This window comes from Tetrahymena thermophila, assembly GCF_000189635.1.
Source record: "Tetrahymena thermophila SB210 genomic scaffold scf_8254359, whole genome shotgun sequence".
Classification (NCBI taxonomy): domain Eukaryota; phylum Ciliophora; class Oligohymenophorea; order Hymenostomatida; family Tetrahymenidae; genus Tetrahymena; species Tetrahymena thermophila.
In genome coordinates, this window is record NW_002476143.1 from 112,474 (window position 1) to 140,023 (window position 27,550).

The 27,550-nt window shown below is 21.2% G+C and overlaps 7 protein-coding genes across 7 annotated transcripts; 4 read left to right on the forward strand and 3 right to left on the reverse strand. All coding sequences in view use genetic code 6, as the record gives it.

Annotated features, from left to right (window-relative positions):
- Positions 1 to 947: 947 nt before the first annotated feature.
- On the reverse strand, positions 948 to 2,004 carry TTHERM_00837840 (C2 domain protein; the record flags this gene model as incomplete). The annotated part of the gene is made up of 4 exons (XM_001025258.2): positions 948 to 1,014; positions 1,077 to 1,309; positions 1,395 to 1,816; positions 1,881 to 2,004. 4 exons carry the CDS (start codon positions 2,002 to 2,004, stop codon positions 948 to 950), a joined length of 846 nt encoding a protein of 281 aa, XP_001025258.2.
- A 1,065-nt stretch (positions 2,005 to 3,069) lies between these two features.
- Positions 3,070 to 5,418, reverse strand: TTHERM_00837850 (tubulin-tyrosine ligase family protein; the record flags this gene model as incomplete). Its single annotated transcript, XM_001025259.3, has 9 exons — positions 3,070 to 3,154; positions 3,209 to 3,343; positions 3,396 to 3,494; positions 3,556 to 4,079; positions 4,136 to 4,196; positions 4,251 to 4,453; positions 4,504 to 4,752; positions 4,920 to 5,006; positions 5,065 to 5,418. 9 exons carry the CDS (start codon positions 5,416 to 5,418, stop codon positions 3,070 to 3,072), a joined length of 1,797 nt encoding a protein of 598 aa, XP_001025259.3.
- A 1,165-nt stretch (positions 5,419 to 6,583) lies between these two features.
- Positions 6,584 to 9,948, forward strand: TTHERM_00837860 (hypothetical protein; the record flags this gene model as incomplete). Its single annotated transcript, XM_001025260.2, has 2 exons — positions 6,584 to 7,349; positions 7,418 to 9,948. Exons 1-2 carry the CDS (start codon positions 6,689 to 6,691, stop codon positions 9,946 to 9,948), a joined length of 3,192 nt encoding a protein of 1,063 aa, XP_001025260.2. The 5' UTR covers positions 6,584 to 6,688.
- A 686-nt stretch (positions 9,949 to 10,634) lies between these two features.
- TTHERM_00837870 (ARF GTPase activator) lies at positions 10,635 to 13,459 on the forward strand (the record flags this gene model as incomplete). The annotated part of the gene is made up of 3 exons (XM_001025261.4): positions 10,635 to 11,007; positions 11,166 to 11,442; positions 11,785 to 13,459. Exons 1-3 carry the CDS (start codon positions 10,857 to 10,859, stop codon positions 13,457 to 13,459), a joined length of 2,103 nt encoding a protein of 700 aa, XP_001025261.3. The 5' UTR covers positions 10,635 to 10,856.
- Positions 13,460 to 14,955: 1,496 nt separating this feature from the next.
- Positions 14,956 to 17,039, forward strand: TTHERM_00837880 (tyrosine phosphatase; the record flags this gene model as incomplete). The annotated part of the gene is made up of 8 exons (XM_001025262.3): positions 14,956 to 15,135; positions 15,356 to 15,455; positions 15,563 to 15,699; positions 15,801 to 15,926; positions 15,980 to 15,991; positions 16,097 to 16,276; positions 16,334 to 16,452; positions 16,712 to 17,039. 8 exons carry the CDS (start codon positions 14,956 to 14,958, stop codon positions 17,037 to 17,039), a joined length of 1,182 nt encoding a protein of 393 aa, XP_001025262.3.
- A 3,721-nt stretch (positions 17,040 to 20,760) lies between these two features.
- Positions 20,761 to 24,826, forward strand: TTHERM_00837910 (cation channel family protein; the record flags this gene model as incomplete). Its single annotated transcript, XM_001025265.2, has 7 exons — positions 20,761 to 20,799; positions 20,868 to 21,337; positions 21,566 to 21,780; positions 21,884 to 22,393; positions 23,034 to 23,527; positions 23,579 to 24,050; positions 24,348 to 24,826. The coding sequence occupies 7 exons, from the start codon at positions 20,761 to 20,763 to the stop codon at positions 24,824 to 24,826; spliced, it is 2,679 nt and encodes an 892-aa protein (XP_001025265.2).
- A 922-nt stretch (positions 24,827 to 25,748) lies between these two features.
- Positions 25,749 to 26,999, reverse strand: TTHERM_000837939 (hypothetical protein; the record flags this gene model as incomplete). Its single annotated transcript, XM_012800360.1, has 2 exons — positions 25,749 to 26,025; positions 26,893 to 26,999. 2 exons carry the CDS (start codon positions 26,997 to 26,999, stop codon positions 25,749 to 25,751), a joined length of 384 nt encoding a protein of 127 aa, XP_012655814.1.
- Positions 27,000 to 27,550: the final 551 nt, after the last annotated feature.

The following is a 27,550-nucleotide window of genomic DNA, read 5'->3' on the forward strand; positions in this document are numbered from 1 at the left end:
GTGACCTTATTTTTTCAAATGCTTAAAATTATAGAATAATTGATTTTGTTACTTCATAATTCAACTATTAATTACCTTAAATTGAGATAATCTATTTACTAAATTCTTATTAACCAAATAATATTCATCAAGCTTGAAATATATCAAAAAATTATCTAAGAATAAAAAATCTGTTTTATATATTTACTGTAATTCCTCATTAATTAAGGCCACTCACACCCAAAAATTTTTTGAAAATAAATGGCATAATTGAAAAATTTAATTAAATTAAAATACCCTACTTTGTTTTAAAACAAAGGTAAATATGATAAATTTTTATTTAAAAAGAAAAAAAAACATGTAGATTGTCATTTAATCATTTTTTATATAAATATTTGAAACCTGGAATAAATATATGTAGTTTTTAGGGAGGAATGAAATTATTCTACTCTTCTTTTCCAACTTGAAGATAAATGTTATCATGTTTTTTAGCCAAAATTTGAGTTTCGAGAGTACACTCTTCCAAAAAAACAGCTTCGTTAAGTTCAAAACCTGACAAGGAAAATCAGTTATCGAATATCAGAGGAGAAAGGAAGAATCTATGGCATTTTTTTCTCATTCAAAAACTAATGAAAATATTTAACTTTTTTTCATTGAAAATTAGAGATTTCATGCAAATCTAAGTATTAGTATTAATATTAATTAGTGTTGTTTTTATTAATAAAATATTTGAAGATATACCAAAAAGATTATGTTGTATATTGTGATTATTTATTAAAAATATTGTAATACATTAAGTACAATTAGTTGTGAAAGTTGAGATGTGATGTTAATTGAAAAATAATGTTTCGTCTTAAAAAAAATGAAAAATTATAATTTATTATTTCATCTTATCATATAGAGTAATATAAAATAATTGTGATATAAACCATAAAAAGTTGTATTTATTTTTCTTTAAAATAATATCTTCAGTTTTAAACTTAGTCTTAGTAATTGTAAAGGAACAATCCTAGCTCTCTTATTGGATTTTCAGGTCTTTATTAATAAAATAATTTTATTGATATTTATAATTTATAAAATTTATTTATTTATTTTACCTGTTTTTTCCAATTAAAACCATCCCTTAATGAATAGCTTTATAAATATCTTTGCCTACTTCTATGTCCATGTATTTTACTGTATCTTTTTTACTTTATTAAATATTATACTTTTCTTTTAAATTTTTCATCCTCTCTTCGAAGCTTATCTGCCTCTCTTAAACATCACTTTTTGTAATTTTATTTCCTTCAATTATCACTGGTTTAGTGAATTTTAAAGGAGAACCATATTTCTTTTTATTAAATAATTTTAAAGTATAAGTAATATGAGGACACTAGCTTTCTAATAAAAAAACTAATAAATAAATAAGTATTTACATTTTATTCTTTTTTTATTTTTCCTATAAAATTATAAGCAAATTTTGTGATTACTGATATAAACCCTATTTGTTGTTGCATATTTTTAGAATCATAAATGGGGATCTTGTTTAATTTTAGACTACTGTTGAAAGATTCCATTAAATCAAGCATTCCTATACCAAGTTAAACATCCCCTAATTCCGTTTCATAATTCCATAATTCAACCTACATCAGATAATTTTTTTCAACAAATTGATTTTCAAAAAAAGGAAAAGTTGCTTCCTTCCCCCAAACAGGATTTCTACCACAATCCACAGAAATATGAGTTCTAAAATGCTAATTTTCAATAAAAACTTTAACAAATAAATCCACTTTGCTTTTAAGCTTGTAATTGTCATTGAGAAATCCATTTTCTACTTGTAAAGTAAAGTTAGGAGTATCTTACTTATAAAAAAATTATTTTAATCAATTGCGAAATACTTTTAAAATGAATTTTTATCATACTTTTGTACTTCTACTGCTAAGGGTCTTATTTCATAGTAAATCCTCCAAACATATTTGAGTTATCTTTGATTTATTATTAAATTTGAGATGGAGGTTGTTATAACTATTGTTCTTAACTAGACATTCAAAAAGATATTACTTATTTAATTTTTGCAACAATTAATTTCGAAGTTTATTTAATAAATATTATTAAGTAATTTATATATATGACTGAATATATATATATATATATTTTAATGTCTTATTGTATTTTTGAAAGTAGAATCAAAAAAATCAAATATAAGTTAAAATAATAGAAAGCAAAATATTTTAAATATATTAATAATTAATAAAAGTAATATGTAAATTATACATTTTTCTAAAAACAGCCTAATGTATGAAAAATAATTTAGATTAGTAATCAATAAATACATGATTATTATACATTTAAAATATATAAATTTGTTATGTTTATTTTTTAATTATTATTTCATAAAAAAATCTGACTTCTATACAAATTTTATTTGTGATTGTTATCTTTGTAAATTCAATTTATGTAAATAAATATTTTGTTAATTTACAAAAAAATAAATTAAATTGTTTAATCTTTCAATTTTAATCATTTATTTTTTATTTTTTTTAAATTTTATTATTATTTTTTTAATATTTAATTGTTTTTTATTAAAGCATTATATATTAAGAGTTTAGTTAAATATTTAGAGAATGTTCAAATAGACGAATTTAATGAATTCAAGTTCCTTTTTTAATGAGATAATTTAAAAAGAGAACTATTTCTTTTGTATTATGGTGGAGTATTCAATTTTATTAAAGGAATTTTCTGAAAAAGCCACAAATAATTTCAATAAATAATCAATAAAAAATACACTAAAAACCTATTTAAATTATTATTAATTTTTTAGGTTGATTTTCAGAATTTACTATACAAACTATAAAATAATTGCTTATACAAGATTTAATTTGTAAACTTTATTACGAATTAATTTTATACAAATAAATGTTTTGTTAAATAATATAATAATAAATTAAATTGTTTGATCTTCAAATTTTAATTTTTATTTAATTAATTATCTATGTAAATATATATGCTATTTTTTATATTTTACTATTTTATATAGAAGCATTTTTAATTAAGTGTTTAGTTAAATTTTAATAAAATGTTTAAATAGATTAGTGAATTAATTAATTAATTTCAGTTTCTTTTTATATTTACTGATTTAAGTAAAGAACTATTTCTTTATCCTAAAGTGGAGGCTCCAATTTTATTAAAAGAAGTACTATTGAATTTATATTAGATTATTTATATCTTTAAAAAATTTAAATTTGATTACTTTTAGTAATAGCTTGTGTTAGATGGTGATGTTTTTTGTGCAGAACTATGATTTGCTTGTCTACTCACAGGTGCACTGTATTTATGATTGTTTAAACTTTGATTTATATTATTTTTCTTTGCCTTATCCATTTCCCTTTTATAAAATATTTATATTAAATGTATTTTCATAAAAAAATGATTATTACCAATTTCTCAATAAAATATTAAAAGGTCTATCTTATTCAAAGTAATTTTTATATTTAAAGCACGTTTCACCTGGATAAATTCTCTTGAATTTTCTACATCTATAATTAAAAATATTTATCTTTAATTAATTTCATTTATTTGATAAGTGGTTTAGATTACCTTTTGAGCTCGTCTTCAGTTTCTTTTAAAACTGCCCTTTCAAGTTTTGTTAATTGTTTCTTATGTTACTCCCAATTAGATGTCAACGAATTGACTATGTTAGCATATTATTTTTCATTTATTGCACTATTTAATGTAAAGTTGAAAGACTAATCGATTGAGTACCTTTAGTCTAAGGGAACTATCCCAACTAAAGTAAATAAATCGCTTAACATTTCACCTTTTATTCTTAAATCTAAAGGACTATCAGTATTTAAAGAAGAATTCAAATTAACTTCAAGCAGGTAGGGTTTTAATGTGTCATCTATCAAAACATCAAAACCTAATACTTCAAAGCAATTATTTCTATATGGAACTTGCATTTCAAAAGAACTGAAAATTTATCCCTCAATTGAGATGATTGTTTTTACTATCATGTCTTCTATTTTATCAAATAGTTGCTCCACATTAATCCCATTGACTCTTAAGTAATCTTTAAGAGATGCAAGTGACCATTTACTTCCTTTAAAATCTTCTTAAGCATCCTAAATAATTTATTATATTGAATCAGTTGCTTGTTATGAAAGCAATATTTATTTACCTTATTACTAACAAAATTATTGCTGTTTTTGTTAATGCTATAGTTTGTCAAGTGGACGTACCTTATTTATACATTTTCAAAATATTAAAACTACTTTAATTAATATTATCATTACTTATCTTTAAGTAGATCAATATCAGCATGATATTCTTAAGTTGCAAACCTAACCAGCCCATCTTCATAAATATATACTCTTAAAGGATGAATAGAAGTAATTGCAACATATATTCTCAAATCGAATTTTAAATTGTTAATTAAAAGAGGATTCGCTACATAATGGCTGACAACTAAACCGCTTCCGACATTTGCTCTCAGAATCTTTTAATAATCATTTAATGTAAATAATTAAAAAAATACATTATTATTACATCGTTTAGCTTATCAGTAACAAATATATTCTTTCCCTATGAACCATTCTAAGGTTTAACAATAAATAATTACTTTGTGGATTTAATCTTTTCAAAATCTTCTATAAGCAGAGATTACTCTGATGGTAGAATGTAGGTTTTAGGAACAAAATTAAAGTTAGATAACCCACATCTTATTTACATCTTGCTTATATTTCTGTTCATCAAATCTTTCCTAGTAATTTCAATACTCTTAGGAAAGTGGTTAACCTATTTGAATAATATATATTTTGCATTGTTGTTGCTGTTTTTAATGCTGTCTTTTCAAACTATAAATTTTTGTTGATTTATTAAAGTATAATATTCAAATTCTAATTTGATTTTCTTAAATATCCCCGAATATATATATTGATAAAACTAACAAAAAATATATTTACTTTTTAATATGCCATCATGGTTTGATATATTTCCGATTTTATAGATCCAACGACCCACATAATTGTCCAATCTTTGTCAATGGTTTCCTAATAATCATTTAGTTTTTATTAAAATAATTGCCATTTAAAGAAAGCTAAAAAATACTCTAAATCCATTTTCTTCTAGTAGCCCTCTTACTAGTTTAATATTACAATTGTTTAACTTAAAATAATAGCCACTGTCTTAAACATTATCTTATAAAACACCATTCCAAGGTTTAAATTATAAGTATCTAACAATATTTTAATTCACAGGGATCAATTTAGGTGGAAGTTTAGCAACATTATTTGAATTTTTATTCAAAGAACTACAAAATTAAATAAGAGAATCTAATTCATCTTCATCATTGTTTTCGTTAAATTTCGAAAATGAATTTTATTTCAAAGCAGACTCTTATCTTTAGTTACTATCATAAAATTCATATTGCATAGGTTACAGCCGTTGAGACCTAATATTCATTTTGAATAAATAAACAATAAGGTAGTGACCTTAATTATTTTAATCACTATTGAAAAATTAACTTTCAAGAAGTTTAAATTCTTTATCAAAATTCTTATTTGATTAGCTCGTTATAATTTATAAATGAGCTTTCTATTTGATTTTTTGTAAATCAACTAAAAAAGATAATTAGATTCTAAAGCCACTAAATCAAACTTAAAAAAAAGTGTATTTATTAATCAGATATTTGTTATTAATAAGCACTTCTAAAAAGTAAAAATTTTTAAAAAGTAGATTTAATTCTTAAATCACATATATTTATTTATTTATCATTTACCTTATCAGCTATTTAAAAAAATAATAAACTAATTTTATGATAAAATATGAAAGCTCCATTCATTTTATATTAAAAATATTATTAATATATTATCTATGAATATGAATGAAAAGTTTTAAAGAAAATAAATTAGTTTTTTTTATTTAATTAATTCAATTTTTAATTAGAATTTAAATAAATATTTTAACAAATTAGAGATTTTTTAATTAAATTAATTCTCTAAAAATATTTGTTAGAGAGTTGTAAATTTTATATTTCACTTTTAATTTAATTACTTTTTAGTACTTAGTAGTGATTTAAGTCAAATTATAATATTTTCAATTAAAATGTATATTTTATTTTGATAAAAAATGATTGTAAATATTTTTTTTAAATAAAAAAATTTTCAAAAAAATAAATACTCAATTTTTTTGATAAAAAGGATAATTTCATTAGCTTTATATGAAACATATTAACAATGCATTTTAAATAATGAAAGTTTTTAAAGAAATTAAATTAGATTTTTTCATTTTAGCAAATTTTAATTGGAATTTAAGAAAATATTTTAACAAATTAGAGGATTTTATAAATTAAATTATTATCTAAAAATGATCTTCATTTATTAGAATGTTTTTTAATAATTATAGATCAAATTATATTTTATTTAATTTAAAATTTATTTTTTTCTATAAAAGATTTATTATATTTCATAAAATAAAAAAAGTTTAGTAAATTTATTTTTATTTAGTAATGAAATCTTTTTATTAAAACTAGAATATTTTTGCTTAATTTTATGTCAAATATAATAATTTAAATATACTATTTAATTAGTCTTGTCAATAATTATTAAACGGATGATTATTATTTACTCAATTGCAAAAAGTAAATCAAAATAATCAATTGTTAATAAATATTTGGTTGAAGTTAAAGTTATTTTTTTTATTTTTTTCAACTTACTTTTAGTAATTCACTTTAATGAGAAGCTAAGCAAAATAAATCTAAATAAAAAGCTAGCATTTTGAAACTGAAGATCATTAACAAAACTTTAAAAAGGATTAAATTAAAGCCAATGATTTGCAAAACTAGTAAAATGAAGTTTAAAAAGAGCATTTTATCACAGAAATTCCTATAGAAACTTAAAGATAATTAGATAGACTCAAAGAAAAACATAGGAAAAGGATGTAAGAAGAAAGAGAGATGTACAAGTAAAGCTAATAATAAATAGAAGTAGACGAATATCAAAAGGAAAATCCAATGAAAAGCGAATAAAAAGTATCCTAGATTCCATAAAAATACTCTAATCATGATAACTTGAGATAAGAATCTATTAACAGTATAGAATATGGAAAACAAAGAAGATAAAAAATGATTTTAGTAAACTTAAACAAGTTACAAAATAAGTTAAATTAAGATGCTTAAAAAATAGATGAAACCATTGATTTATTAAGAATTGAAATAGTTGAAACCCAAAAAGAAATTAAAGAAAAAGCTAAAATTGAAAGAGAAGAGATGCAAGAATATCATAATTCAATGCATAAATAGATAGCAGATTTGCTTAAAATGAAGCATAATATTCTGCACAACCAATAATAGATTTAAATTAGCTAAATCAAACAGAAGCCGAAAAGAGAAAAAAGTAAATAAAATTTAACAAAGTCTTATAAAATAAACATATATATTACTTTTTTATTTATTAATATTAAGGAAGTATAAGTGAGTCCTAATTAAAGAAACATAATAGCTCTTATTAGAACAATGATTTATTTTAAAAAATGAATTTAGTTGAACAAAATTCTGGTTTTAAGGAATAAAAAAACGTTCATAATTTTAACAGTTTTTAAAAATCAGAATAAATGATTTCAAATATCAGTGATCAGAATAATGAAGACGAGTCCTTGTTTTACAGCGAAGAAAGAAATCCTTTTAATTAGGATGCTAACTAATACTATTCTTAAGATCAGTATACATTTAATCAAAAGCCTCTTTATGTTAAAATGGAGGAGAAATACTAATCAAGTGTCGTTTTACCTGAAATCTAGTAAAGAAATGATGTAATAAAATAAAGAAGTGAATTCTACAGAAAAAGAATGGATCCTATCAAACTTTTCAAAGATCATGAAAAGATGTATGAAGGAGTAAAAGAGGAAAAAGAGTAGCAAAGAGCTGAAAAGATATTTAAAAATTAGTAAGAAATAAGATAATATTCATAAGAAAGATACACTTAAAGTCAAACTTATGTAAAGGTGCTCAACGAAGAGCACTAAAAAAAAGAGAATTAGAAAAAGAAAGAAATTATGCAAAAGGTGCTTCTTTAAAAGCAGAGAAATTATTTTCCTAGCATTTCAGACTCATCAAGGATGAAAAGATCACAGTCCTCATCTGAAATTAGTTAGAGTATAAATTTACATTATAATGATTACAGCAATAAAAAATAGTCATAAATTAACTATATTTCCTCCAATAATCATGAATAATTGACAGAAAAAGAAAAAAAACTTATGAGGATAGATAATCATAAAGAAGACTTAGCAAATAAAGAAAAAGTTTTTAAAACAAATGAAGGATCAATTGATTAATCTCTTTCAGAAATTATGCTGGCATTGAATTCAGATAAATAAACAAGTATCGAATAGTAAATCAACAAGCGATCAAAGAGGAAAATATTAACTTAAAAATTTCATGGAGAGCATTCGCCACTTCCAGAAGTTTTCGTCACAGATGATCTTTACTCTTCAGAGAAGAAAAAAATATCCAAAGAAAACCAATCTTAGGATCTTATTTAAATCAGAAGAGAACCTCAAATTACTACATCTGCTTTTGATATAAATGTTGAATAGAAATAAGAAGTAAGTCATTAAAACTAAAATATTAATAAAACTAAATAAGAGCAAAACGCAAAAGAATAAAAAAATGATAACTCTTAGTTAATAGATAGTAAAGATACAAACATAAACTAAACTAGCTCTAGATCAAGTAACGCTATAAAAAGCAGTCCTATAAAGATATAAAAGCATAAAGATCATTAGGAGTAAAGAAATGATTTCAATTTAAATAACAACAATGAATAAACTTCTTTGAGCAATAATAGAACTAAAACTCCAAACATTTAAGTTCCAAATAATAAAAATATTATAACAGAATAAAAATAATAAAAAAATGAAAAAATTAAAAATTCATTTGATAATTTGGAAGTTTAAAAAAGTGAAAACAATTTTATCTAAAACAATAAAAATATTGTAATAGAATAGACTAAATTAAATATATCTCATTAGAAAGATTTAGAATCTTTCTAAAATTAAGGAGCAGTGACGAATAAACCACAAATTTCTGATAAAAAAAATTAAAATATTGATTAAAACTAAAAAAGTTAAAATATACCATCAGCAACAGCTCACTTCTAGTAAGAAGTTAAAGAAGCAAATAAAAATGTAAAATAAAATTAAATAACATAAAATCAAAAATAATTGAATTCTAAAACTGATTAAAAAGATGATAAAGAGCATTAAGATCCTTAAAAGTTAAATTATAAATAATAATAACCAAGACAAAACGCTCATTTAGATATGAAGAGAATTGAGAAATAAGAAGAAAATTAAAAAAAGTAAACAGAAAAAAACAAAAATATTCCAGAAATTTAAATATTCGAGGAAATTTAAGACAGATCAGATGAATAAAATTTGTAAATTTCAAAAAGAAAAAAACGCTCACCTGAAAATATAATTAAGAGTAAAGCTAGATCCTAGCAAAATTTAAAATCATAAAATAATGTAAACTTAAAGTCTGAGAATGTGCAATAATCTTAATAATAACTACAAGAAAACGAATAAATTTAACAATTATATAAATAATTTAAGTAGATTAAGAATAAATCTGGTAGATCGGCTAGTGAAATAACCCATAATTAAAATGACGAATTATAGAGCTCTAAATTAGACTAATTAAATCAAAAAAAATACAAAGATTATATGAAAGATGTTAAATAAAAATATAAATTAGAAAGGTAGATCGATGATTGGAAAAAAATAGACGAAAGTGAGCTACTTAACGACCAATAAAAAATAATAAAAATTTCAAAAAAAGTTTAATACTTGGATACTAAACTGCAGCAAATGAGAGATTTAGCTAAATAAAACAAAAGAAACCAACTATTTTCATAATCAGAGCAGTAAGACGAGGACGCAATTCTAATAAATTCAGTTTAAGCTAAAATAGCCATTTTAAATAAATTAAATTGAAATGCTTTTAAATTAAATAATGATGATGATGGATGCTATTTATTTATTATGATTAGAAAGTAAATAAATAAATATCTTTTTATTTTCTAAATCTAATTCTAAATAATTTATAAAAAAACTTTTTCTTTTCCCAAGCGATAGATTGATAAATTAAATTAAGTTATAGTTTACCTTAAAGAATTTCAATATTTTGAAAGTAAGAATTAATATAATAAGATAGATATAAGATATATTAATAGCTTTAAGAAATTTTACTGATGTTTTATTTAATGAATTTGCATCTCGAAGTATTTATTTCAGTTTAAATATTGTAAGGATATATGTGAATTTATCTATATTAATATATTTTGTGTTAATGGTGAGTTTAAGAGTTAGTTGCGACTTTTATAAAAGTAATTGACCATACTATTTATAGATTATTGGTTCTAATTCATATAAAATAGAATTGATACTTTTAATTCTATTTAGTTAGTTTATGTTTATCTAAATAAAATATAAGCAAAAAAATCCACAGATTATTCAGTCAATCAAATGCAAAATATATAATATTGTAAAATTTTAGAAGCAAAAGGTTATTTATTGAATATCACGATACACAGATATTATTATTAGCATTAAGTTAAAGCTTTTTTTGATATCTGTTTAGATAATTATTAATTATTTTTAATAATTGCATAATATTAATTTATATAAATTAATCTCAAACTAGAAATCATCAATCCATCCACCTAACAAAAAAATAAAAGGAGAATAGCATTTTTAAAATAAATTCATTTATAGCAATAAATCATTTTAAACGTCAAGCTCTACAAACCATAATAAAATTAACAATAGTCAAGCTCAATTTATTTAAAGTATTATTTTATCTGCTGTTTTTTCTACTTCTTTATTTGGGCAAACTCTATCAAATGAACAAGCTTAGTGAAGTTTAGCAACAAAAGCTATTTAAATAAATTATTGAGCAGGATTCTGAAAACACAATATGCGCTGACTGTGGAATGAAAAATCCTACTTGGTGCTCTTTAGATTTAGGTGTATTTGTTTGTTTAGACTGTTCTGGTAAATCTTATTTTTTCAATAAGCTAAGACATTTGTTTCAATTTAAATTATTTACTAATTTAGTAAAAAATCTAAATAGCAATCAGATTGTGAAAAATAGCTAAAAAATAAAGAAGCTACTAGATCATTTTTATCAATTTATATTTTAATTTAAAAAGGTGGGCATAGAAGATTAGGGCCTACAGTTAGCAGAATTAGAAGCTACAAAATAGATTCTTTAGTAGAAAAAGATACAAATGTATTTTTTAGCGTAGGAAATAGATTAGCAAATTAATATTATGAAGCGAAGTTGAAAAATACTCACATAAAACCTTGTTAAGATAGTCCATTAGACAATAAAATAGAGTTTGTAAGATAGAAATATCTTGAAAAGCGATATGTCTAAAACCAAAAAGATCCAAGTCCAGGTGAAATTTTCTTCAAAAGTGGAAAAGGGTAAACAAAAAAACAAATAAACAAACAAACTATTTATATAATTTTTCAATTTTACTATATCAGAAATAATGCAGCCTAGTCAATATCTACAAGAAAATCAATTATGATTCAACGCAAATAGGAATTAATTTTTAACTTGAAATTTTATTCTTAAGAATTATCCAAAAAAAGAATCTTTTTATTCAACCTTTAAATAATTTTTTATCAAATAAATTATTTTAAAACAAGCATAATTTCTTTATTTATTATGTTAAGCTGTTTTTAAAACATTCTTTTAAAAAGCATTCACAAATTAAATTAATTAAATCCATGCATTTATTTATTCAATTTTATCATAAAAAGATAAGAAAATCCTAATTCTAGAAACAACTTTTAAGGATTTACTTAAGGAGATTCACCTGATAAAAGAAGAGCGAATAGCAATATTCCTTCTTCGAGCCCAGGATAATTTGATTTTTTTTAGTAATTAAACAATAATTCTCCTACTAAAACTTCAAATCCTTAATAGTAATAAAAAAATTATCCTTCTAATAAGATTCCTTCAAAGTAATATCAAATTGGAGTTCAACCACCTCCTATCTAAAAGCCTAGCGCAGTAGTTAATAACTCAAATTAAAAACCAAAGAATAATGCTTAAATGATGTGGGACATGAGTTAATTCATGAACAAGAATTCTGACACTAAAAAGTAAAGCTAACCTTAAAGTAGAAATGAATTGGAAGTTCCTTAAAATTAAAGTTTGTAGGGTGGATCTGATAATAACTTGGAATCGAAATCATCATAATTCAATAGTTTTAACCATGTATCTAAATCACCAGATCCTTTTGATGAGAATTTTATGCAGTGCTTTAAGTCTGCGGATGGAAGCTTTCCTACATAACCGTTTTAAGATAAGAAACCAACATAAAATAAAAGTAATTTCTAATAATTCAAACCAGAATAATAAGAAAACAGTAAACAATAAGAGTAGAAAACTTAAAAAACCTAAAACAATAGCAATGACCCATTTAATTTTTGGAATGCTTAAAACAACAATAATTAGTTCAATCAATAATAGTAACAATAATAGTAAAATTAGGTACCTTAAAAATCTGATAAAGAAAATAATAAATCTAGCTAAATTCAGATTAAAAGAGCTTCTTTACCATAGGTTAGAGGTAATTCTAACTAAAATGAAGACTATTGGTAAAAATAATTTGCTGATTTCAGCTCTTTCAATAATACTCCCATCCAAAATAACAACTAAGATAGATCAGCTAACAAACAGCTTGAATTTTAATCGCCTACATATAATCAAAATCAGTATTAGAGCTATGATCCTAAGCAAGTTTCAGATTTTAATTAATAGAATAATATGAATCACCATTCATAATCTTAGAAGTAAATTTAAGATTAGCATCATCATTAACATCACTCAAAATCTGCATAGTAAACCTAAAACCCATTTGATGACTTTTTTAGTGATTTTAGCAATAATGGTAATATGCAAAATAATAACTTTAGTTAACAATAAAATAATAACTTTAACTAATAGTAAAATAATTTAAATATGAATTACAATAATAATAACAACTGTAATTAAATGAATAATAATAATTAATTTAATTGCTAAACAAACAACTAGTACAGTACCTAAGATTTGCAGCAATTTTATCCATCATAAAATATCAATTATTAAAATTAATTCAACTAAGGCTTTTAATAGCCAAATGTATACAATTAAAGCTAGATGAATGATATGAATTTTAGCGTACCAAATTAGTAATTTACTCCATAATAATTTAATTACTAAAATCAATATAACAACTTTAACACTATTAAGTCTCCACAAAACCAATAGAATTAGTAACCTAATTTTAACCAGTAAAATATCTAATAATAATAGTATTTCAATTAAAGCAACCAATAATAATTTTGTCAGCAACAGTAATAATTTTTCTCACCGTAGCAGTAGCCATAATAGCCTTCATTTTAATAAAATTAATAAAAAAATATTGATTTGCTTGATCTTATTTGATTTTATAATATTATTAAAATTCTAATTTAAGATAAATTAAAAAATATTATGGTTAATTTATTAATCTATAAATAAATAAATAATACCTTATTACTTGTTTCTATATTTTATTTTAAGTAACTCTTATCTATTTTAATATTAACAATTTTATAATAATCAAATAAACTATTTAATTAATTTAAATTCTATTAAATGCTAAAAACAAATTAAATATGTTTTTATTTATGAAATTTTTCAAACAAACAAAAAAATATATTTATTTTAATTAATAAATATATTTATTCTCACACATCTTTATTCTTAAAAGTTAAATATTTCTAATAAATTTCTAATAAATTCAATAAATTGAGAATTATTCTTCATTATTTAATTTTTATCGTTTAATAAAAGTATTTTATAAAAAGCATAAATTTAATAAGTAAAGATGTAATAATCTAAATTTATTTCTAAATGAATTTAATTTATCAGTAGTTGTATAAAACAATAAAATATAGTCTGTCTGTAGTATTGATTCATTTTCACTGATGAATTTCTGAAATACTTTAAATCATCATTAATTAAGACCATATTTAATTTTTTAAAAATTTTTAGCTAATTTAAAATAATACTATTAAATAATTTAATAGAAGGAATAAGGTATTTATTTATTTATTTCTTCTCATATTTAACAAAAAGAAACACTAATAATTGAAATTTTGTTTTTTATTTTTGAAAATTAGATTATTTTATTTATTTCAATTAAATTATTCTCCAAAATTTAGTTTTATTGGAATTGAATTAATTATTGATAAATTGAATTAAATTTAAATAAATTCAATTTTAAGTTTCTTATAATAAAATAAAATGTCATACATAAATAAGTATTCTTAATAAAGTTCTATCACTTTTATCAAATAATAAAGTATTTTCTTAAACTATAGATATTTAACTTGAGTTCGATCAGCTATTTATTTTATGCTTATTTTTTTTTTTTTCATACTATTTTAATTCATAAGTATGGGAGACTACATGCAATTGTACTTTTGTTAAAAATTAATATCACTCATTTGTTAGAATTTTTTATAAGTCATATCCTAAATGTTTATTTATCTATATATTTTATAAAATACTTCAACTTTAAAGGTAGTTTAAGCACAATTAAATAATAAATTTAATTTATTTTAATGTAAAAAAATTAGTTAATGAGCTGAGTAACCAACCAACCATCCATCCATCCACCTATTTTTGAAAATTATTGATAAACAAAATTGAAGCTTAAAAAAATATATTTGCAAAAATGAAAGTTATTAAGGTTTAATAATAATTAATTAGCTTTAATTTAGCGTTGATAATATTTACAATATCTTGCACAATTTAACTAAAATATTATTGCCTATGCAAGCATTTTATCTTGATTGATTTAATTAAATGCGCTAATTGTAGAGATTTATAAATTAAATTTGCAAAAACAAACTTTGATATATTTATTTTAAGATTAAATTAAGCAATTAACAAAAATGGAAAACAATAATTTTAGCAATAGTTAACCTCCTATTATAGAAGGAAAAGAACCAGATTCAGATCTTTCTTATGAATGGGTAAATTAGATGTAAGAAATCAACAAGCTTGAAAAGGGTATTCCTATTTTTAATTTTGCAGAGGGAATCAAGGATAGAAAACAAGATATGGAGTTTCGCGTAAAAATAATATTATTTACTATATTTTTAAAGTAAGTAAACTTGGACTAAAATATTATTCTGTTTATCTAGCTCAATAAGAAAAATTGCAAAATTAAATTTTCTAAACTAATATTTATGAAGCAGATTTCATTTATGATTGTGTTGAATATTTTGTTTAGCTACTAATCTAATTTAAAGATAGAATTGATATATCAATAAAATTGTTTATTTTATTTAGGTGATTAGAAAAATAACAGAGACGGTTTTTCATAACAACCTACTACAAGAGTACTCTCCTGAGACAAACAAGCATAATAGATACAACAATATAATACCCTGTAAAATAAAAAATTTAGATTATGAATCAACTAAAATTGATAGCAAAAATTAAAAGTTATAGAAATAGCATTAATTTGGAACTCAATTGTTTTTTATTAACTATTAGATAAACATAGCATTATATCAAATATTCCAGACTCTTTTTCTGATTAGGATGATGATCTATCAGAAGTATAAAATATAGATGGACTAAATGGGTTGCCTTCAAAAGCAAGTACATATATAAATGCAAATTTCATCAATGTAACAACTAAATTTACTTATTCTTTGATAAAACTTATTTTTCTTTAAAATGCTTTATTTTTCTTACCTTTGCAATATCTATAAAATTATTTTTATGCAAGGATTGCTTCAATAGAAAGAAAATCTTTATAGCAACGTAAGGACCTATGAAGAATACAATAGCAAATTTTTGGAAAATGGTGTGGTATTCTGATGTAAAGTCTGTAGTGATGCTTTGTCGCTTGATAGTAAAATATTCTTTAAAAGATATTATATTCAATTTAATAATAAAATAAAATAGGAATAAGAAAGGGTAATCAATCAATGATAAATTTAATTTTATAAAGCTTTTATCTAAAATGAGCTTGATCAATAAATCTAAAGTATATAATTATCCTATCTAAATAATTATTAAAAGGTGGAGTGTGATTAATATTGGCCAGATAATTAAGAAGAGCAGAGATAACCATTATATATAGGACAGTTTACAATTAATATAGAAGATGAATAAACCAAAGACAAGCTCATAATTAGAAAATTAAATATTTCTAAAGAAGAAGATGATTAAATTAAAACTAAGATTGTTATTTAATATCACGTAAATCATATTTAGCAGGAAATATTTTTAAGTTTAATTTTAATAAAATCAAATTAGTGGCTTGGATGGCCCGATCATGGCGTTCCTGACGACGACAGCTATGAAACTCTAGAAGAAATTATTGACATTATGATCTAAAATGCCAATTTAGGAAAGAGAACAGTAGTACATTGCAGGTAAAACTTTAACCTAAATTAAAAATAATTTGGTGTTCATGAACTATCAACAAGTCAAATAAATAATTGAGTTAAAAAAAATAAATTGAAATTGATTGGATAGAATTTAGTTCATTCAAAAATGAAGTGGAAAAATGATAAATTAATTGATATTAAAGTTATAAATATAAAAAAATTGAAGTAATTTTTGGTGTTAAATGCTCATAAAATAAATTTATTTTATGGAATATTTTATTTTTTTGTTTTTATTAAAAATTAGTGCAGGAGTAGGAAGAACAGGAACAATTTTAAGTTTAGTGAATTTAACTATGACGTTGTAATATTTTGCAAATTAAATAAAACTGTTGATTCTAAAATAGTTGGATATTAACTAACATGACTATAATGCTATAGAAGCAATTGGTCCAATTAGCTAAAAACTTGAATTGCTTACTGATAAACAAAAGGATGAATTCAGGATAAGTATATTTGGTACTGTAAGGAGATTAAGAGAATAAAGATGGGGTATGGTCTATACAAACGTGCAATATAGTTACTTATACAAATACATGGAAAAGGCAATTAAAAAAATGCTTAATAATCTATGAAATAAATATAAAATTCTATTTAACTTTATATAATCTATCTATATATTTATTTATTTAATTACTAATTAATTTATAAATAAGTATTCATTTCGATATCTTCTCTTTTGGACACTACTAAAAATTTCATAATATATTAATTAGTATTAAATAATTTTGAATTAAAACTTTATCAAAACAAAATTTTCTACTTTTAACACCACAATAAATCAAAAGATTTTAATTAAGCAAAAATTGTATATTTATATCTAAATCATAAAATGTTGGTTTTTTGAAAATTATTTTATTTCTCTAAAAAAATAAAATGACATAGATAAATTTTATGAATTATAGTAATTGATGAATCAAAAATTTCAAAAAAACCATTTTTCTATGGTGGTTATATTCATACGCTAATAAATAACAAATATAAACTTAATAATATATCAACTAATTCATAGGTATATTAAATTTATAAATATATTTTAATTTAGTTACATTTTATTTATTAGTTTTCATATTAAGTTATTCATGCAGTTTGTTTAGTAAAGAATGATATATAAATTTATCTATTTATATTTTCAATTCAATAGAAAATTTTAATAACTGAATTGATTTAATAATAATCAAAATATTTCATTTTACAAAACTTATTTTTTATCTAACCTCTAAAATATTATTTAAAGCAAAGAATGAATGTTTTTTTTAACAAATAAGAATTTATTTGGCAGTTTTGATATCATTCATAAAAGATAAGAAACCCATATTTACATTTTTATTTTTTAATTTCAACCAAAAAATTATATTTTTGTATTTAATAGCTTTTATATTTAGATAGAAATTTTCTTAAAATATTATGTTCATTAAATCCTTTTCCTTGAGCCATCAACATAAATAATTGCTTTTTTTTATTAAAACAATACCTCTATTATAACAAGATCCCTTATTTTATATTTTAAAAATTAAAAATAAGCAACCGAATAGTAAAAAAAACTTATTTCTATTTTATCTAATCGTTTATTATATTTTATTTTCTTTAATTATTTATTTTATTTATATTTATATTTTATTTATTTTTATATTCTTTATGTTGATTTATTCAATTATTTATTTATTTATTTTTAACTTTTTAAATTTAAATTTTATTATTAATATTTCATTAATTTATTTATTTGCTTTTTTTAGTTTTTTAAATATATTTATTCTTAGGAGGTCTATAGGCTGAGGTTAATTGAGAGAACTATAAGGAAAGGCCTTTTTAATATATTTTATAATTTATTCAAGAAATGCTGGGTAATAGAAGATGCGGAAGAGAAGGGTCCGGGAAGGATTTTTAAATAGATTCATTATTTGAATACTAAAAAATTTATGGAATCTTATTTATTATTGATGTAACTAATTCTAATATTTCAAACAAAATGGGTTAAAGTTTGAAATGGATAGAGTAAATTTTGAAACTACTATATAGTTACTAACAATAGAAGGGGATATTAAAAACTATTTTAAATAAAGAATCTATTTTTTAAGGAATATCCTTTTTTACCAAATTTAAAAACTTGCTAATCTTTTCTTTGTTAAGTTATAAGAAACTCTTAAGAAGAAGAGAATTTAAATTTTTTCCTTTTCTTTCTTTTCTTTAATTTTGAATTTTATTTTATTTTTAATTATTATAAAAAAATTTCTTTGAAAAATTTAAATTTCTTTTGTGATATAAGAAATTATAGCAAGAAGAAAATTGAATTTTTGGAAATAATAAAATTCATAAATAAATAAATAAAACAAACAAATAAATAAAGGAAAAAGAAATAAACTAACAAAAACCTATTTCTTAAAAAAGTGCTTTAAAAATGAGCATTAAGTTTTTAAAAATGGTTGCAGAATATTTATGCTTTTTAATCTAGTTTTTAACATCCAATCAATCTCATCCTCGTGATTTTGATGTTTAGCATTCTACTTGAAATCTTGAGCCATAAACAAATAATTAATAGATTAATAGAATGATAAATTATCCCTCCAACTTAATTTTTAAAATTCAAAAGCATAAATATTAATTTGAAAATACCTTTGAGGATTTTCTTACTCCCGGATCCTTCTTATTCCGCTTCTTCTATTACCCAGTATTATCTATATAAAAATATTTTTTATTAGGAAGAAATTCAACAAAAGAAGAAAAAAGAAAGAAAGAAGGAAGGAAGGATTGAGATCATGGCATTAAATTTTAAAGAGAAAAAACTTACAAATTAAAAATAAATAAATAAATAAATTAAATAAAAAAAAAGATAATAAATAAAATTAAATAAATAAATAAATTAATGAAAGAAAAAATTAAAAATAACAAACAAAACAAAATGAAATAAAATATCAAAAAAACAAATAAAAATTATAGATATTTAAATGATATTTTCAAATTTACTATTAACAAAATTTTTATTGATATTATTTATGAAAGCAAATATTTAAAAATTTTTGAAATTAAAATAATTTGTCTGTCTATTTTGTTTTTTTATTAATATCTTTTATTTTGAAAAATCTTATTTAAAACAGAAAAAGATTTTATAAAAATAAAATAAAATTAATTTATGAAAAACTAGATTCAAAAAATTATTTTTTATTTTTTATTGAAACTAAAATAAATATTAAATATTAAAAAAATAACTAAAAATAAGATTTAAAATTAAAGAAAATAGCTAATTTTTTAGAATAATAAAATTCCCTTCTTTTTATAGCTTTTTAGCTACCTTAATTAACTTTAATAATAAACTTTTGTTATGATCACTTGCAAATAAAAATATGATTTTAATCTTTTTTTTTAAATTGTATTTTTATTATTTAGAAAAGTACATACAAGAAAGATCTAATTATATTTAAAAAATTACAAGAATTGTAAACATTTTTTTAGATATCAGAATTTTTATTTAATTATTTAAAAATAATTATTCAAAAAATATTTTTTTAATTAATTAAATTAAGTTTAGGATTAATATTTAAAAAAGATAAAATAAAAAAATTGCCAAAATAATAAGTAATAATTTATATGAAATAATTATGAATCAAAAATATTTTTAAATTATTTAATTGTTATGGAAGGATAAACTTTTAAAAAGGTAAAAAAATTTAAAAAAGGTAAAAAAAAAATTACAAAAATAATGCCCTACAGTAAATTTTTGTTTCAATTAATATTGGTTATGTTAAAAAACGAGAAGCACTTTTCACTGATTAGATGTGGTAATTATTAATTCACTCGTTTACAAAAAATTAATTAAAAAAGTTGATTTATTGATCAACATTAGCTTTGGTTTTAAACTTAGCAACTATTAATCTTAAGTAAGAACAAATTAATAATAAATAAATAAATAAATAAAATCAAGAAGAATTAATTTTTTTAAAAATAAATTGACTCATATGACAACTGATTATAAAAAAAGCTAATCTATTAATTTTTCTGTAATTTGTAAAGAATAAATTTAAGAAACTCAGAATGAAAAATAAAAGAACCATGTGTTCAATAGCTTTGAAACTAATAATTAATAACTATAAAATGAAAAATCTCCTGTTATGACAAACTTACTAAGCTTTTTAAAGTTAAAAATGAATCTATAGTAAATAATAAATAATTTAAGACATAGAAAGCTTAAATTTATTCAGTGGAGATAAATAAATATAATTAATGATCAATCTATATTTTATGATTCCAAGAAATAGAAATTAGAAGACTGTTTTATTTAAAAGCATTAAGATAAACTGAATGGAGACTCAAAAAACAAAAAGTAACTTTAGAAGTCAAGTTATTAGTATAATCATATTCGTTTGATTTATAGTTTTATTCTATCTTTATTCTTACTATTCATATAGAAGTTATAATAAATAGGCTAGGCAGCTTTAAAGTTATTTAAAAGAATACCTATATTTGATCCTTCTAGTCACTTTAAAATTTTTTGGGACTTAATTTAGCTTATGATTAACTTAGTAATATCAATAGTTATTCCTTTTTATGTTGCATCAGGAGTTCAGTTTAATATTATTTTTCCTGATTACCTTGTATTTTTATATAAAATAATGTCTATTGTTGATATAATTATTAATATTAATACTGGGTATTTTGAATAAGGTCACTATATCAACGACAAACTCAGAATTTTAAATAATTATTTAAAATCGAGCTTCTTAATTGACTTAATTAGCTTACTTCCTATTTTTGTGCACTTCCATTTTGTAAATGGAAATACTGGCACAACTGATTTTTCATTTGGCAAGCTTCTGCTTTTGCTATGTCTCTTAAAAATGACTCAATTTAGCAGAACTTTTAACAAAATTCAAGAAAGGTAAAAAATTAATTAACAAGCGTTGAATAGACTGAAACAACTTGTTTTAATTAATGTATTATCTTTATATTGCTAATTAAAAATTAAAACTTCATAATTAGTTAGTCTTATTTATATGCTTAATTAATTAATTAATTTATATTTTCCTCAATTTTTTCCCTTCCCAAAATTCTTGAATTAACATAAAGCTTTGAATAAATTATTATTATTATTGTTATAATAAAATAGGATTCTACTTACCCCAAATACAACTAATTTTATTTCTTTATGCAAACTGCTAGCAACTATGATTTTTGTTTGCCATTTGTTTGCCTGCTCTTGGGTGTTACTTGGAAAGATTCAGATAAACTACAATTTAAATAACTAAAATTGGTTAACAAAAGCTAATTTACAAGATTAACCAATTTAAAATATTTATCTTCACGCTCTTTATTATTCTATAAGTAAATTATTAAAAATGTTAAATCATTATCATTTGCTTGTCTATTTGTTTGCTAAAATTATGAATTTTAATAAATATCATTTTTATAAAATACTTAATATTAGCTACTATGTCAACAGTAGGGTATGGTGATATAACTCCTATTTCTGAAATAGAACTTCTTTGGAGCTTATTTTCAATTCTAATGTCAAGTTAAATGTTTGCGTATTCAATAAATACGATTGGATAATTATTAAGGGAATTTTCTAAAAAAGATTAGGAAACACAAAATAAAATATATTTAATTAACAAATATATGATAAAAAAGAATGTAAACAAAGCTCTAAAATATCAAATAAGAGAATATCTAGAATACTACTGGTAAGAAAATGATATAGATGATTCCAAGCAACAAGAAAATATAATCAACTAACAGCTAAGCAAATAGCTAAGAGAGTAACTCTTAATGGATTCTAATAGAATAATACTCAAAGATTCACCAATATTTAAGCATAATTTCAGCTCAAACGTTATCACTAAAACATTAAACATAATACAATAACTAACATGTACACCTGAAGAGAAAATTTTTAAAAGAGGAGATATATAGCAATAAATATTTTTTATAGAAAAAGGTATTATTTATTTATTAGCTTGATATTCATTATTAAAAATATTAAAAAGCTTAATTAATCCTTTCTAAAACAAAAATAAAAATTTAGTAAAAAATTGAATAATTATTTGAAATTCAAAGAAAAAATTTTTTTAAAATTAAATAAAATTATGGTTTTTTGAATATAAAAACACCCAAAATTGAAAGAAATAAAGAAATAAATAAATTTAATTTTGGAAGAATGATCAATCATAAAATTTAAAAAAAAATAAACAAGTAATTTAAAATAAAAATTATCAAAGTAATAAAGACTAAATAATTTAATATAATTCCAATCTAAGGTCTGAATCATAAGCAATTTTTTCTGAGAAGAATACTTCTATTCCATATAATAATCTGAGAGAGGATTATCATTTAATCATACTTTATCTCAATTACTCTATTCTTTTAACATTTTTTAACTAAATTAAAAACAAAATGTAAAATAAAGTAATAACAAATATTAGATAAATATATTTAATTACATAAAAACCCTTTTAAAAAAACTAAATGTCTGCTTTCAAAAATATTTGGTATTTTTTTCAATTTTAATTAAATGAAAAATAAATATTTTTATTTTGATTTACATTACTTTTCATAATTAAATTAAATTTGTTTAATAGGTGAAGTGGATATTATTATGGAAGGAGAAGATGAAGATAAATAAAAAATATACTAAAAACCAAAAATTATATCAACTTTAGGTAAAGGCAAAAGCTTTGGAATGGTTGGGTTTTTTACTGGTTTTTCTGAAAGTTATACAGTGAGAAGTAAAGAGTTTTGTAAACTTCTTTTTATAAAAAGATAAGATTTTCTAGAAGTGCTAAAAGAATATCAAAGCGACTATGAGAAGTTTTGCTATATTAAAGATAATATAATGTTATATGATAATTTAGATTTAATAAAAAAAGATTGTTTGTCTTGCCTAAGTACTTCTCACTAATTGCAGTTCTGTCCTGATACTCATTATATCCCTAACAAAGAACACATAATTGCTAGATTTAATCATTAAAATTTAAAATAAAGATATGAATTTGAAAGAAAAAATTATTCTTATAAAATTAAAGGTATAAATCCAGAAAAATTTTCAATTTTATGCTTTTAAAATAATAATAAAGTAAATTTTTTATTATTTTAAATACACATTTTAATTTATTTCTTTATTAAGGATTTTTTGGAAGATTATTATATTAAAACATATTTGCCATATTCCTTAAGGAATGAAATTTCTTTCTAAAATCTTGAAGACGCAATTTAACCAAATTAAAATGAGATGAGGAATATTTCATAATAGAATCTTACAAATAACAATTTGACAAAAGAATTAGATCTATAAAATTAAAATTAAAATAGTAAACTAGACAAAGACGATTTTAAAGCACCTCTATAAGAAATTTACTCAAACATTGAATAGATGGATAGTTCTAAAAAATATTTTAAGAGCAAACTAAACGTAAATGATTTTTCTTCTGAGGATTAAGCAGAAAAATCTGAGTTTTCTTTCTAACAATATAAAAATACCCTCAATAAGATTGATTCATCATAGTGTATAGGTTCTCAATAAAAAATTTAGGATTAAAATTTAAAAAAAATTATGTCTATTCCTCAAATAAGAGGAAGCTTTTAAATAAAAAGCCACAGTAAAGCTGTGTCATCAATTTTTAGCTCATAAATCAAACAAGAAAATTTAACTAATAATTAAGCCAACCAATTCGAAAATTAACTTTTCTTATTAAAAGAAACTCTTCTAAACAATTTATAATTTAACTAAAGTATATAAGAACAGTTTGAAGTATTTAGAAATTTCGAATATTACTTTCCTTTAAATAATTTAAATTTTATTTTGTAAACATTAAATCTGGCTAAGTCTGATAAAAAATGGTATATTTATAAGTATAATAAAATCTATAAGGATATTTATAAATAAAATTAAAAAGGAATATCTTAATTTAGAAGGAAATCTATTTTTAATATCAAATTACCTCATAAGCTTTCACCTTAAAAAGTTAATTAATCAGCATTATTAGGTAAAAGATCTAGTCAATTTATTGAAAAGTAAGGCTTTGATTAATAAGGAATTACTACACTATAAAAGCATTTATAATAATCTAATAGCATCAGCACTAATTAGCATTGCTATAAAAAAAATCAGATTTCTCAATAATTTACTATTTCAGACTCTTTATAGAAGTCTTACAATTTACACAGTTAAACAAACCCTCTATAAACTACTGATTAAAATATTTAAAAAATTACTGATTGCCTAAATAAACAGATTGATCAAAGCAATATTATTACTAATTCATCAAGACTAAATGAATTTGATGATTACGAAATATAAATTGAACATGAACAAAACATTTCTCAAGCTTAGCAACTAAATGTAGTTTTCCCTTCAAGATAGCTAGAAAATTGATAATTTATTTTTTATCAAAATAAAATATTTTAATTCTTTGTTTGTTTTAATAATTGATCTCTTACAATTTATTCTAAAATATTCTATTCAAAAAAACGAATTTAAAATTTATAATTTTCAGTCAGAATGTTTGAATATATTCTGTTTGATATCTCATTAAAATTAGAAATACTCCTTGATCACTGTACAAAGATATTTATTTAATCTAATTGTAAATAATAAACTTAATAAATTTATATATTGCAAGCATTCTTGAATACTACCTTTTTTTGGACACCTCTCTTTGTATTAGAGTATAGATATGTATAAAATTTTTTTTACCCTTCCTACACTGAAAATTTGAGAAAAAACATTAGATATTTAGAAAATTCTCTTGAAATTTGATAAAAATAATATGTTTAAATGAATGAAGCTATAGAATGAACAAATTAATTTAAAAGCATAAAATTGTATTTTGAATATAGAATTTACTTTATATTAAGCATGTAATATAAAAATCAATTGAAACATATTTTTATATGTGAAATAGATTTTTAAAATAAATAAATATATTTTTAGTTTTTTAATAAATGTAATTAATTGAAAATAATATAATAGATTTTTAAATATTTCAGATTTGGTAAAAGTTAATTTTTAAATAAAATTAAATAATACAAATTTGATCAATTTTCCTTAAGTATGAGAAATTAAATTTAATTCAATGAAAAGTGCAAGAATCAAATAAATCAGCTTTGTTTATTTATTTATTTAATTAATTAATATGCAGTCAATACTAATTCATTTTACAGTCATTTTGCTTAAAACAACAGTAGCAAAATATTTAACAGTATATAAAACAAATATACATTCATACAAACATAAATTCATTTATTTATTTATAAAGTTATTTATTTATGTATTCATTATTTAATTGAAGAGTCATTCAAAGATTTTTGAAGAGTATAAATTTAAAGCATATTTAAATAAATTGCAATTCAAAAAACATAAATCTACATTTAAAATTAATTTATATATTTATCAATTGTTAATTTTTGTTAAATTTAAAGTAAAGTAGATTAGTCTAATCATTCTTAGATGGGGTAAAGACCTCTTTCTCTAAGGATATTTTCTAAGGCAATATGAGCTTCACCCTTAGATCTGACAGAACCGCAGAGGACGACGTTGGTCTTAGATCCAGTAGCTTGACCATTTTCACCAACCTATTATAAAAATATAAGTTTAATAAAGAATATTTTAAAAAGTTGTATGTAGACAAATATCATCCAATCAAATTTTCAATCATATTCTAATGAATATTTCAAACCAAATTTTTATTTATGTTTATTATAATTCCAAGTATATATAATTATGTTGGTTACTAGATTTCTATTATTAACTTTTGTAGATGTTCGATTTTAAATAATAAGATAAGTTCGAATTTTTCTATTATCTCTAAAAAGCGAATTATTTATTTACTTTTAATATGAATTGTTATATTGCTCAATATATTTTACAATCTAATAGAATAAGTTCACTTAAAATTGATTTTAAACCTAAACCCCGTGTTAAAACATTTAATGAAAACTGCATATATTTAATATTTATTTTCTATCGTTCAACTTTTCTTTCTAATTATTCATAATTTTATTTAATCTCTATTTTTATAAATATTCTGAATTTGTCAACTAATTCCTACTTTAAAAGCAAAAACACGCTCATTCTTAAAAGTTAAGAATAAATTGATCACACCCGAATACACAAACTATTTAAAGCTGTAGATTCCCTATTAATTTATCTTGAGATTTAATTGACATTTAATAACTTTAATCAAGTTTATTCGTTTTTTACTCTGAATATGTTATTTCTCTACCAAATTCATATATATTTTGATTCTGGATAACCAATAGCAGTCATTAAACTTTCATAAAATGCAAAGACTAATTCTTTCATAATAAAATTGTAAGAATTCGCTTCTCACAACAAAAATTCGGAGCTTAAGTTTGCTTGAAATTGAAAATAGAAGGATGATTTTGAAAATATGGTTGATTATTCTAAATGCTATCATTTTAAATGAATAAGATATATACTTCAGCAATAGCGATTTGAACGGAAGATTGATCGTTGGAGAAGATGAGCTTGTTGCTCCAGTCACACTTTCTGGGGAGATAAGCGTCGATCTTTTCCTTTTTGTCATTGATCAAACCGGTCATGGGCTTGCTTCTTTGATTTGCTCTACCAGAGTTCATTTCTAATATTTTATATGATTTTTAATATTTGCTTGATTGTTTTTTTTTTCTTTAAATTATTTTCGTATTTGATTATTTTTATCAATACAAGGAGATTCGTCTTATTAATAAAATTAATTCTTCAGCTCTCTTTCATTCCATATCTTTTTCTCCCACTTTTTTTCTTATTTAATTCAACCCACTCACTTTTATCCTTGCTATTATTTTTTAATATTTCCTACTAATTAATCAGCCATTTTCACTGTATTCTCCTTCTTAATAATTGATTACCCCATTTAAATCAATAAAATGCAAATATGTTTTATTTATTTTATTTCCATTCGCGCAATCTAAATATATAATAATAAAATTAATATTTTTATTAAATTAAATTATTAAATTAATATTTATTTTATTTTTCTTTTGAGCTTAATTTATATAAAAAATTGATTTTTTTAATCAAAAAATAAAGGAAAATTCATTAATAATTTCATAATTATTTAATTACTAAAAATAAATA